A 14,508-nucleotide genomic window follows, 5' to 3' on the forward strand; every position below is an offset into this window, starting at 1 on the left:
TGTTGCAGATGCGTTGAGTCGTAAAAAGATACAAATGTCGTCACTTATGATTAGAGAGCTAGCATTGATTGAAGATTTCAGGAGTATGAATTTGGAGGTTTCCATGTCTTCAAATTGCATTAGTTGTAATACACTTGTCATGACTAATGAATTTCTGGAGAAGGTGAAAGAGAAGCAGTTGGAAGATTCAAAATTGAAGAATTTCATGGGCTTATTAAATACTGACAAAGCTAAATACTTCTCTTTAGGAGTGGATGGTATTTTGAGGTTCAGAAATAGAATATGCATACCAGAGGATAATGAACTAAAGCAAACAGTGTTATCTGAAGGTCATAAAAGCAAACTCAGTTTACACCCAGGGATGACCAAGATGTATCAAGATCTCAAGAAGTCTTATTGGTGGCATGGCATGAAGAATGATGTGGCCAAGTTTGTAACTGCTTGCTTGACTTGTCAAAAATCAAAGATTGAACATCAACGACCTGGAGGCATGTTAACTCAGTTAGACATTCCAGTGTGGAAGTGGGATAGTATCTCAATGGATTTTGTTACCCACTTACCACGTACTTTGAGGAAGCATGACTCTGTTTGGGTCATAGTGGACAGGTTGACAAAGACGACACACTTCCTACCTATAGACCTGAGAATCTCTATGCGGAAGTTGGCCCAGATTTACATAGATGAAATAGTCAGATTGCATGGTGTACCTTCTAGCATAGTTTCAGATAGAGATCCCAGATTCACCTCCAGATTCTGGCAAACACTTCAAGAAGCTTTGGGGACTAAACTCAGACTTAGTTCAGCATATCATCCTCAGACTGATGGACAATCAGAGAGAACTATCCAGTCCTTAGAGGATTTGCTTAGGACTTGTGTGTTAGATCATTTGGGCAGTTGGGATGAAATTCTACCATTGGTAGAGTTCACTTACAATAACAGTTACCAAGCTAGCATAGGAATGGCTCCTTTCGAGGCATTGTATGGAAGAAAGTGCAGGACACCTTTGTGTTGGTTTCAGGATGGTGAAAGTGTGTTAATTGGACCAGAATTAATACAACAAACCAATGAGAAAGTCAAAATGATTCAGGAAAGATTGAAAACATCTCTTAGCAGGCAAAAATCTTATGCAGATCAAAGAAGAAGACCTTTAGAATTCTCTGCGGGTGAGCATGTCTTTTTTAGAGTTACACCGTTCACTGGTGTAGGAAGAGCACTCAAATCCAAGAAATTGACTCCTAAGTTCATAGGACCTTATCAAATTCTCAGGAGAATAGGCCCTGTGGCTTATGAAATTGCTTTGCCTCCTCCTTTAGCTAACATTCACAATATTTTTCATGTATCCCAGCTACGAAAGTATGTACCTGATCCTAGCCACATTCTAGAGTCTGATTCCATTCAGGTCAAAGAAAATTTGTCATTTGAAGTGAAGCCAATCAAAATTTTAGATTCACAAGTGAAACAACTTCGTGGAAGAAGTATTCCCATGGTGAAAGTATTGTGGGACCTCACCTCTGGAGATTCCACTTGGGAAATTGAAGAGGTGATACGAGCATCATACCCTAATCTCTTTCTTGGTAAGTTTATTTTCGAGGACGAAAATTTTTGTAGTTGGAGATAATGTAACGACACTTTTTTTATAAAAAGCAGAAACAGTGTGCCCACTATCACTTTCTTCTTCATTCTTCCAAACCACTTTCTCTCTCTCTCCAATTCTCTTCTCTCCCTCTCTCTTAATTTCTCTCCCAATCTTCATCTATTTTAGAATCTGATCATACCACGCTGTAGCAGAGGAGTTAAGGAACATTTCTACCCGATCAGATTTTCAAACAGAGTAAGTTCATTTTTACTCTAAATATCCTGTGTTCTCTGTTTTTCCTTAGGATTTAGTCATCAATTTTTGTGGGGTCAGTTGAGAAGTTTAATCCTCTCAACTTATTCTATTATATACTGAAATTTTGTTCTGTTTGGATAATTTGCATTAGGCCCGTAAATCTTGAAGCTTATCCAAATGGTGGGGAATAAAATTCTAAAAGTTGCTTGGAAAGCAAGCAATTGAGGTAAGGGAAGCTAAATTTAATTTTTAATAGCACCCTAGGATAGAAGATCTGAATGCGGAAGGGACGTGGTCCCAATATTGAATTTCTCTTACAAAGGTGTTATTTGTTTATATATTGTGTGTTTGTTTATATATTATTTAAATTTGTGGAAATATTGGGTTTTGATGATTTAGTATTAAAGTGTATTTTTTTTATGTCAAATAAACTTTTGAATATTGTGGATAACTTTTGAAATAATATTGTATGACGAAATGGTATGAAATTAAATTCATACATTTGGGATAATGTATGGACTGATGTTTGTTGTGTATTAAGTATTGATGTCGGGATAATGTATGGACTAATGTTTGTTGTGTATTAAGTATTGATGCCTATGTGGTAACAGAGATCTCCGAGCTTCACTGATGATCTAAGTCACATAGACTAAGATATCAGGTGGTGAGAAGCTGATGGGGGAGTTCATGCACACTGTGACATATGAGATGCACGGCTTGGGTTGTATTGAACTTACCCTGATCCTTTCTGTTGGATTCGCTGGTAATCTTTGGATCAGGTGTTAGTCTCTGGTAGGACTTACTTAATACGGGTCTTCCGGAAGACGTTGTTTGTTGAATATTCTGGATGTGTAGATCCATGTGAGATCTATGTGATTGTTTTAATGTTGGGATTTGAAGAAGATTGTGTAATTTGAGAAATTGATCATGTAACTTGGTTTTCTCTTTGGATTTAAGTGTGTATATTATAAAATTCTATTTTCAGTAGCTTACCCTTGCTTTTCTTGTTGTGTTTGAACTGCGATGACTGTACTATGTACACGAGCAGATGACCATACAGGTGCAGGAGAGCCTTAGAGGTTACAGAGTTTTATTTTGAGCTGTGGATATGTAAATATCTGTATTTCTATAAATCCTAATCATGTATTAGGAATGTTTTGAAAAACTTCAAGTTTGTATAGAAACTGGTAAAACTTTTATTGTAATAGTTATATGTAAATTATGGGGTGTTACAAATTCAAATAGTAAAATATTGATAATAAGAATAATAATATAAAACTAAAACTAATAATAATAAAAAAAAATCTGATAATAATAATAATCATATTAATTTTTTTAATTTTAATAATAATTTTTTTCTAATAATAACACTAATAATTTATTTTATATAGATATATAATAAAATGAAAATATTAATTTAATAATTTGATGTAATAAAAATAATAATGATAATAATAATATTAATAATATTAATATTAATATTAGTCATTTATGATAATAATAATAATAAAAATAATTTTATTTTATATTTAGTATATATGAAAATGAAAATATTATTTTAATAATTTGATATAATAATAATAATTATTATAAAATATTAATTAAATAATTTGATAGATAACATTATTATTATTAATATTAGTACTACAAATATTTTTATTAATGATTGTCAATATTTTTAATATTATTATTAATATTACTATTACTAATACTACTATTACTAATAATATTATTAATAATGATAATAATAATATTAATAATAATATTATAAAAAGAAGAATAAAATCAAAAGATGATCAAATTTTTTTATGTAGTGGTTATGAGTTATATATCTATTAATAAAACTTGTATTTGAATCTCTGTTCCAGTCAAATGTTAATAATAATAATAATAATAATTTAATAAATAAATAATAAAATATTACTAGGACTTACCAATAATTTTTTTGGTAAATTTATCTACATCTTATGAATGAATTCTTAACTATCATTTTTCTGAAAAAAATACAATTGTCGATTTTTTTTTACCTTTAACAAATTTGACTGTAGGTGATATTGTATTTTTTTATAATAACATAATTAAATTATCAAAATTCAATATTATCTATTATGATTAAAATAAAATAATCTTAATATATAAATCATATTAACATTACCACCTTCTAGCTCTTAACATTACACATAAGAAAGATTCAAGTATATCCAAAATATAAAATATTATTTTTTCTGTAGGAAGGTTAATCCTAGAAGATCATGTTCATCAACATCCATTGCTTCTGCTACACAAGAATAATAATTATTATATACAATAAAAACTTCATTCTCATATTATTATATACCACTTAATAATCTGTCTTATCATGACACATTAATAAATAACTTGGTGATAAAAAAAAATACAAATTAATAAAATTCAAGCAATCAGTGTGCTAAAAAAGAATAACATAAAGGGGAAAAGAAAAATAGATGGATGATAAAAAGTACTTTTAGAATGGAGTAAAAATATACTTTTGAGCTTGAGTTTAAAATTGAAAAGAAATATTTTTTTTTAATATATCCATCAATAGTAACATTTTTTATTATTAATATTTTTTAATATAAAGAGTAGGGAAAGTACAATATTTATTTTTACAATATAATGAAAAGAAGGACTGAAGGCGACCTCTCATTTTAGTACAAATCCTGTATAATAGTACAAAAGCATATTTTAGAAAAAGAATTATATATCAAATAATTGATAATGTTGTTAACCATACTTTATGTAATAACTTAAAAAGAGTAAATTATGCACACTAATTTACTATTTTTCATGAAAATATTTGAGTAAAAAAACATTTTTTACACTTTTTTTGCACTAGCGAGTTATTCTCTCTTTTTTCCCTCTAACTAACTTGTACCAAACACACTATAAACACCTTTAATCCACTGTTAAATTTTATCTTATTGCATTAAAATCTTTAGTTTCCCTCAAAAATTACTTTATTAATCTTTTTGACTTGTAGACTTAGATTATTGATACTACTTATGCATAGTTAAGAGTTATGTTTATCTTTAACTACTTTTTTTTTCTCATAACTAAGACTAAGATGTTTCCTTTACTCCACACTTTGAAAATATAATCATTTCTTAAATTATAATGAGAAATGAGATTATATATAAAGTATAACACTCTTTTAATTAGACTAATACAGTTAACCTTTTAACATTCATAAAAATATCCGTGTGAGCGATAATCTATTTCAGATGAGTTAGTTCACACACTATGAAACTAATTTTTATATCAAAATACACATGATGAAATAGAAACCAATTTTAGAAACAACAAATAATTAGTTGTTATACTGACTGAATTAGAGACCATTTTAGGGACTATATAAATTTTTGGTTTCTAAATTAGTTTTTATTATTGTTAAATGGTTTCTAAATTGATATCTAATTAGTAACCAAAGTTTTTGCTACCAAATTTAGAATCTAAATAATTGGTAGTTAAAATTTTGGTAGTTAATTAGATACCAATTTATAAACTATTTAACAATAATAGAAACTAATTTAGAAATATTTTTTTTTTAGTTTCTAAAATGGTTTCTAATTTAGTTATTATTGCAACTAATTATTTTGGTCTCTAAAAATTGATATCTATTTGATGATTTTCTTGTAGTGACAATTAATCATTATATTAACTAAATTAGAGATTATTTTATAAACTAAAAAAAGTTATTGGTATCTAAAGTAGTTTCTAAATTGATATCTAACTTTAACTTTTAGCTACCAAGATTTTAGGTACTGACTACTTATGTTCTAAGGTAGTCTATATTAGTCTTATAGAGACTAATTTAGAATTTAAAATATTAGTAGTTAAAACTTTGGTAGATAATTTAGATATCGATTGAGAAACTATTTTATAATATTTTATTAATAATATAAATTACTTTAGATATCACTACAAGAAAATGATGAAATAGAAACCAATTTTTAGAGACCAAAATAATTAGTTGCAATAGTAACTAAATTAGATATCATTTTGGAAACTAAAACAAAAATTGGTTTCTAAATTAGTTTTTATTATTTTCTATTATTGTTAAATAGTTTTTAAATTGGTCTCTAATTAGTAACCAAGGTTTTAGAGACTAAATTTATAAACTAAATAATTGGTAGATAAAACATTGGTTGTTAATTAGATACCAATTTAGAAACTATTTAACAATAATAGAAAATAATAGAAACTAATTTAGAAACCAATTTTTGTTTTAGTTTCTAAAATGGTTTCTAATTTAGTTACTATTGTAACTAATTATTTTAGTTTCTAAAAATTGGTTTCTATTTGATGATTTTTTTGTAGTGTATCAATAAGTTTTTAGTCTCTCTAAATTAGTATCTAGTTTAGTCAGTCAATATAGTGATTAATTATTTTGTCTCTAAATATAGTTATTATTTTATAATTTTAGATGGAAGATTTAAAATCCTATGTTTTTTTATCAGCCAAAACCTATGTTATGTGTACGAATTGAAATGAGAGAAAAAAAAAACCTAATGTAAGAAGCTCCAATTGAATAAGGTCTAGAATAGATATTCATGTTATATGTGAAAGACTTTTTTCTAGTCTATTTATTAATATTTTATAAACATTGATTTCTTTTAATTCAATCATTGATTTTAAGAAGTTACATTAAATAAATGAATACAAAAATGATATAGTTAGAAATGATTTGTTATTTTCTTAATCAATATAGTATATAATATTTATTTAAAATTTGTCAAGCATAATGTCAATATAATTTTACATAATTGAATATTAGAATTTATGTTTTATATTCATAAACATAATAAGAGAAATAAATTTTAAAAATTAAAAAATATGGGAATGTGATTGTTCAAATTTAAACAACAAACAAGAATGGTATAATCTGTTTATAAAATGTATGTGAGAATATGAGTGTATTATTATAATAAAAATATATCAATTGATTATTAATTATTTATGGTACAAATCTGTACAAGAGTTTTGTTTATATATATATATATATATATATATATATATATATATATATATAATTTCATGGATTAAAAGAAAAATAAAAGCATGAAGACATTTTGATTTTGATTTTGATTTTGGGTCCTACAGTAATCAGTTTATAGAGATATATAAGTATACTTTCAACTGATTAGACTAATGTGGTTGAAAAGTTTAATTATTCATTATAATAATATATTATATCTCCAAATCTTTTAAATATGTGAATAAAATATTATTATTAGTGGTATATAAAAAAAATGAATTAAAAAAACAATTTATTTAAATAAGTTATTTTCAAAAGAACTAGTAAGTAATATATATACTCCAATTAAAAGAAATTCTTCTTGGTAAAAGAAAAGAATGTGAACATTTTTCAACACTCTTCCGAGTAATCAACAATAAAAAAAACATGTTATTTAGCATACCGAGGATGTCTGGTGTTCAGTTAATGTGTAAAATAAGAAGTAAATAAATAGCATAACAGTAAAATTGCCTACTTAACAGGGAACTGGACAATTTAAACGTTAAAGTAGTTGTTAGTCTGAATTGAATCTTTTGCCTCGGATCTGAAACTCATGTCTCTAATGCTACTTCTCTATCATCTCTCGTGCTGCTTCTGTTGTTTGAAATGCTTTTGAGAAATTGTTTTTCCCCAATAACCAGACAAACATTAATTAATGAATCAGGTTACTTGGATCCGTGAGCTAAACTAAAAAGAAAAAGCAAAGAGAAGATCTAAGCATGCATGCACAGTATTAATTTATTCTCTTTTTGTTTTTCAATCTTTCCATTTTCTTCTGCTCTCAATCTACTTTTCATGCTACAAAAGAAGAAAGAAGGAGGAAAAAGATACATATATAAGTACAAGCATCAAAGATAAAGCCTCGAGCAATGAACAAGATCAGAATTCACCATGCACATGCATTATTATTTCATGAATGATTGCTTCTGCTGATTACTATTATACCATGATGATGAATAATTCACATTCTTGCACAATTATAATCTCTAACACTAACAACATATATAACAGCCAAGTAATCTTTTTCTTGAGTCAAAACTTACTACAACATATGCATGTAAACAGATTTTATTAACACATGTTCAAAGTAACCTTATACAGAATGAATTAAGGTGAAGATTGTACAAACTTCCTCACACAAATAATGATTAATTAATTTGCCTGGAAGTGGGGGAGGGTTAAAAAAAGTGGGGAGGGTAATAACAAGAACAAAAGTGCTGAAAATGTTTTGTAGTATCTGTTTGTAGGTGGTCTGAAAAGGCAAAAGGCAGCCCTTTGGGTGAAACCCCAAAAACAGCAACACATAGCAGTGCTCCATCTATCCTTACCCACACACACTGACAGCAGTATCAATCCATCAAAGGTGTGTTACCAGTGCAGTGCTAGTCCATGCTCAGTAAGTATCACTGACCCCTCAAACAAAAATAAAACCAACTTGATACTCTTTCTTACCACTTTTCTATTTGAAACAAAATATATTTTCATAATCATACAAACATTTCATAGCAGAAAATATTTCTTCACTTCAGTACTTTCAAACTTTTCTTTGATTGCTAAAACAAACTTTACTGTATATGACAGTGGCTAAGTTGAATTGAACACAAGTTCCTTCAAGACACTTTTGGAATCAAACCTGTTATAGATGAAAACATCATTAAAAACTACCAACTATGTTCTTTAACAAAGATTTAATTACACTAAGAACAAATCCATAATGTGAGTTTATCTTTTCCACTGTATGTGTTTCCCTCTTCTTTTCTCTTTTCTTTCTATATCTATGGCTATGCAAATGCAAAAGTGTTGAACAGTAGAATCTGTGACTGTCCCTGTCTGCATGTCTGTCTATCATCTGCAGTCAGTCACTGAATACTCTTGACTACCTCTTCGTGACTCTCTCTCTCTCATTATCACAGGAAAAAGTAGCATGAAAAAGAAAACGTCCTTTAATTAGATAAGACTGTCACTTCTGCCATTAAACGCAAGAACCTTAGCTTTCATTTCACTGTTTGTCTTCATCTTCTCGCATCCTTCTCTCTCTCAGAGACAACAGACAAAGGTTCAGTGTCTAATTCATTCACCCAAATCTTAGTTACAACGAAAATCTACCAAAGTAAATAACCACCAAATGACTTGTCTCACTTCAATTTTTCTATATTAAAAATTATTTATATACACATTTAAGAGAAATATTTTGAAATGCATAACTAGAACACTGTTTATTATACTTATAAGAAGTAAATCAGTAATTAAAACTTGATCAGAGTGACAAAGTAGACAGAAAATGAGAAGAGGCAATTTCAATCCATATCAGAGAATCCATTCTACACTTCATAATATTATGGAATTATTAATTAAAAGAAAAAACCACTTGATTACTGTTATAACCTTCATCATCATCATCATCATCTTCTACATCTAGTTCCTCTTCATCTTCATCACCAAACAAGTCATCCTCCCCAATCTGATCACAACTCTCCACAGTGTGTGGAGCGTGGCCATCACCAAAGGCACGAACATGGTCTTTGAGGGACCTCTTGTGCTTGAAATCAGAGCCACAGATGCAGAACCAAAGCTTCCCACAGTTTTTCTCGTGTGTCCTCCAATCCCCTCTCACAGCAAAAGGCTTGCCACACTTTCTGCACCCAAAAGGCTTTGCTCCATGCTTCCTCTTGTAGTGAGTCTGAAGGGTTCTGAAATCCTTCAGTGGCCTAGACCTTGGATGGTCTATGTTGTTTTTGCAACCCTCAGCACAACAATAGCAGGGAAGCCTCAGCATTGAAGAAGCTGGTTTTGCTCCTCTCAGTGATTCAGGTCCTTTCCTATATTGTGAACCGTGTCCCCACATGTGCATCTACTTTGATACAATGCATAAGGGAAATTTGTATTGCATATTGTTAATTAATGCACCATCAGTTCATGAAAGAAAAATAATAAATTATAAAAACAATGAAAATACATTTCTGCTCACAACATTTTTTTTGTTATGTATTTTGGTAAGAGGGCTGACAAAGGTACCCCAAAAATGGGGTGGATTGAGGTGGAAAGATAGGAGAGATAAGAAGATAAAAACCATAGATATTTGATAATGAATGTTCCACATTCTAATGGGGTGTGAAAGGGTTAATTAAATTGCAATAACTAAAGAGATGTGTAAATTTATTTTGAAAGAAAGAAAAAGCAGAAGCATTTAAAGAAGGATCATTAATGGAGTCAAATTCAAACATTAACTAGAGAGTGTAATGGTTACTTGTTTACTGTGTATCTAATTCTTCAATAAATAAAAAAAAGTGGTGTTTTTCTTACGTTCTTTCTTTCAAATCCTTTTCACCTAGGCTTTAAAATTGATCATGAGATTATGATGGAGTTGATTGCTACACATTCTGGACTGTTTTTTAGCTGATGTGTTATAATATCTGTTGGATTCCTATCTGGTTGGGTTATAAAAAGTTTGAGTTGAGATTACTTAAGGGTTGAAATACCTCTATTTTATTTATTTTTGCTGATAAAAGAAAAAGATGTAGTTGAATAATCACCTGCATGTTGTTGAAACGGTTGAACATTTTGTTGCAGACAGTGCAGGAGAACTGGGTGGGTCCAATGAGGATTTGAGCCGGAGAAGGGATCCAGTACTGGCCCTGAATGGGAGTGGAGGTCAGATGAAGATCAGGCTTGCTAATGGGGGTGGGACTGTTTGGTGAAGTGGTGGGATTGGGAAGGCCAATGTGAAGAGCCACAGTTACACCTCTCTGATCATCAGAGGTAGGGTTATGCCGATAATGGTGCAGAGTGGAGGAGGAGGAGGAGGAGGAAGTGCCTTTGGGGTGGTGTTGTTGGCCAGGAGGGCCAAGAGAGAGGGAGATGGAGGCTTCATCCACAGCCTCCTGATGATGATGAGGTTCCAAGAAGGCACTGCTACCATGACAGGAGGGTATGTAGGAGAAAGGGTGAGTTTGCATGGTTTGATCTGTGAGATATGGTTGATGGGGGTGTTTTAATGTTATTCTATGATATGGTGAGAGAAGGTGGTAGTTAGGTAGCAGAGAGTAGAGTAGTGAGGGAGAGGGAGAGTGTGTTGTGTTGTGTGAGAGTGTAAGTGGGGACGAGAGAGGCAATAAATAAACAAATCTTGTGGATGTTAACTTTGGCTTCTTGCATTTTCAACATGGAAAAACAGTTATTCTAATCAACAAAACACCTTATAATATACCAAGTTTTATATTGTGTTCATGTGAAAAGCTGCAGATAAACGTGGTCATGCAGCAATCACAGACATCCTTAAAAGCTTTAACACTGTAATTAAAATAAGCATCACATACTTTTTCCTAAAACATTGCAATGTACACATCTAAAATCAACATCAACACTAACAATTAGTTGGTCCCAACCAGCTGGTTTTGAACCTTCTAGTAAGATTTCTGCTCTGTGTACTATAAACAAATAAAAAAAATTTGACACTGATAACTTAATTAGTTATTAAAAACATGAAGTTATATGAAGAAGAGAAAAAGTAATTAAAAATAGATAAGCATTGTGATAGAAGAGAGAGAGAGAAAGAAATGTTGGAGTGGCATGAGTACGTGGAAAAATGGTGATATGATGCATTTTGGCGTGTTTGGGAATAGAGGAGACACAGCACCGGCAAAGGAGGAAAGTGTGAGAGTAGCAATGAGGCAAAGGAGGATGCAATGCATAGAACATCGCACCAATATACGACACTATAGTAGCAGCACTGCCATAACCTCTTCATTTCTCTCTCTCTGTCTCATATATATTAGTGTTTCATGCTATCATCTACATTTTTATTCTCAAAAGCTTATGCAGGACTCTCTAAAATCTTCTCATTACTCTCTTTTTTTTTTTACCTTCTGCTTCTTTTTAACCAAAAGGGTATGTTAGTTTCTTCTATTTTCTTAAACATTATTATCAATATCAAAGAACTTCAAATGAAAAAAAAAAATACCAAACACGTTAAGTTCATAGTCAAAACACATTAATAAGTTTTGGGGGCATTGGAACATTTCATTAAATTCTATAAAAGTAATTTATATCAGTTTTAACAGTTCTTTTGTTTCAACAAAATGAGTTGATTTTTATTTATAGTGTCTTACTAATTATTAATATCATATATCCAACTTTTCTTTCATTTTTATTTCCACTCTATTTCTTCTTATATTTCTTTCATTTTATATCCCATAATTTGCTATATATATTCTTAGTTTTTCTCACTTCCTTTACTTTTTTTTTCCTTCTCTTTATCTTCATTTTTCTTCCTTCTACACACCCCAACAATTTCAACATTTTTTTTTCTTTAAGACATCCATTGAATCATGTTCTGCAAATGTTACTGATTAAAGTCATTGAAAACTTTAAAATAACTGTAGAATTAAACTCGTTAAATAATAACAAAACAAAGCAAAAAAGCCCCACAAAATATTTATATAATTTTCAACAAATTTCAATCTACATGCATTAAAAAAGTATTATAGTACCATTTGTCTATTTCAAGCCACATAGAAAAGAAAAAAAAAAAACCCATACTGAGTTTTTTTCTCTGAGTTTTCACTGGTACTTTAAATTCTCTTCTCTCTTATTTTGATCATTTTCTTTTCTATTTGTGATATCGTGCACTCTAAAATGGAGTCCTTTGTTGTAGCCCTAGAGTTTGCAGGAAACGAAAGGCTGTGTTCAATAATTGCTGGGGCCTTATATTAATATATATTAATAATGTTGATGTATGGTTCTGTGAGTGTTGTTGTGCCCACATTTACTCTCTCTCAAAAGGTGAGAGTGAGTGGGCGATGGCACAGTCCCTTTCCGTTTCAGAGAGACTGAGAAAAATCACAAAATGAAAAGTGAGAGGGTATAAGAAGAACACAGGGAGTAGACATGGAGAACTGTAGAAGGTGGAGGCGTGTGTATGTGTCTCTCTCTCCCCCACTTTGTTATTACCAGAAAGGATAGTGAGAGTGACCCTGATGTTGATGTTGATGCTGATAGTGATGCTAATGCAACGGAAGTGATAGTTGCACTGTGTAATTACCATGTAAACCAACACCTTTCTGTCTCTAGGGAAACATCTATTTTAATAATGTCTTTTTTTCACTCTCCATGTGAAACGGGGTTTTCTGAGAAACAGAATTGAAAACTGTGATCAGATATGCATAAATACATAGGAAGAGACAAATATAGTGAGTCTCATCAACCAATACCAAGGATTTGACCTAGTCAAAGCTTTTAATCTCCTTTACCCTAACAACATAATAAATCATGCTTCAGATTCTATTTACTGCTATCATTTACAAGATAATAAATTCTCTCTTTTCTTTTAAATCAAATACTTTCCTACTTTTCATTTTCTTCTTTGTTAACCTACTTATTTTCACTTTTTTTTAAAAAAAAATTTTGTCCTTACCAAACATGCCATCAATACTCAACCATTTCCTCAAACACATGCAAAAATCAACATATAAAATCATTAGAAGAATCTAAGCCATTATGGATGTGACAATCTGTAGGTATTGATCAAACCATATATATATATATATATATATATATATATATATATATATATATATAACTTCTCGAAGGCTTTATAGTTAAAAGTGAAATCATAAATAACAATAGGAGACTTTTTTTTATTGTTAGTAATTTGGTTGTTATAAACAAATTTTAATATATTTTAAATAACTTTCAATTTTAAGTTAATAAATTTAAAGATAAATTAACCATTATGACAATATTTTATTATAATGATAGGTATAAAATTTTGAGTTGTGTCAAATATCACCATTCATGTAATGTGGAAAATGAAAATTTAAGGCCATAAAATCCAAATAATATTAATCATGAAATGAAATATTTTGGTGTAACAATTTCTTTTGTCTGAGCTTTTCTTTCCAAATAATATTGTTGTATAACCTTAAAAACAGTTATTTCTTAATAAAATTTCATGTTAGGATCACAAATATTAGTATCTACAAATGTTAGTTCATCATCTTAATGTTTGATAAAAAAAAAAACTAAACTTATAGGGCAAACAAACAAAATCTATATGTATGTATATAAAGAGAGTGAAATTTAGTTACTCCATGTAGTTAAAAAGAAAAAGAAAAGGAAGATGTGTTAAGTTATGGTGAAATGGAATAATTTGAAGAGAATAAGATTAGGGCAAAATTGTTAGACAAGACTGACATATAGATATAATTTGACATAAAGTTAAAGTAAAGAAAAGGGGGTTTTTTTCTTCTGTGATCTGGTAAGAATGTGAATAGTTCACGTGTTGGCACGCCCACATAGTAAAAAAAAAAAGGGTAACCCTAGTTTGGATATTAGTTATTGTAATGTTTTGGCAGCACTGAGAATCTTTTGCATAAGTACCATCACGGGATAGAAATGGAGAAATTCTCAATGTTGGAGAAAAAGTCAGAGAAATATGGGATGATTCTTTGTCTTGCCTACTCCATCCATTAATGCAAGCACGCTACGTGAACAGTTTGAAACTTTTCACCATAACCAAAAAAGAAAGAAGAAAATATGAAGGGGACAACATTAATGGGCCGAAGGAAATGGTTGGTGTGGGCCATGTTTTGATTGGACATAGCCCAAAACATAAATAAAACCTTTGATTGACTGTCACACCCAT

The 14,508-nt window shown here is 30.1% G+C and overlaps 1 protein-coding gene across 1 annotated transcript; it reads right to left on the reverse strand.

Annotated features, from left to right (window-relative positions):
• Nucleotides 1-9,143: 9,143 nt before the first annotated feature.
• Nucleotides 9,144-10,965, reverse strand: LOC137805752 (zinc finger protein WIP6). The gene is made up of 2 exons (XM_068605678.1): nucleotides 10,400-10,965; nucleotides 9,144-9,717 (listed from the first exon to the last, which is right to left on the reverse strand). The coding sequence occupies exons 1-2, from the start codon at nucleotides 10,820-10,822 to the stop codon at nucleotides 9,214-9,216; spliced, it is 927 nt and encodes a 308-aa protein (XP_068461779.1). The 5' UTR covers nucleotides 10,823-10,965; the 3' UTR covers nucleotides 9,144-9,213.
• Between the last annotated feature and the right edge of the window lie 3,543 nt (nucleotides 10,966-14,508).

Source organism: Phaseolus vulgaris, chromosome 3, assembly GCF_000499845.2.
Source record: "Phaseolus vulgaris cultivar G19833 chromosome 3, P. vulgaris v2.0, whole genome shotgun sequence".
Classification (NCBI taxonomy): Eukaryota; Viridiplantae; Streptophyta; class Magnoliopsida; order Fabales; family Fabaceae; genus Phaseolus; species Phaseolus vulgaris.

Coding starts and splice junctions, on each gene's coding strand:
- LOC137805752 (XM_068605678.1), bottom strand. CDS start 10,822: ATGCAAACTCACCCTTTCTCCTACATACCCTCCTGTCATGGTAGCAGT. Junction 9,718..10,399: donor ACCGTTTCAACAACATGCAG/GTGATTATTCAA, acceptor GTATCAAAGTAG/ATGCACATGTGGGGACACGG.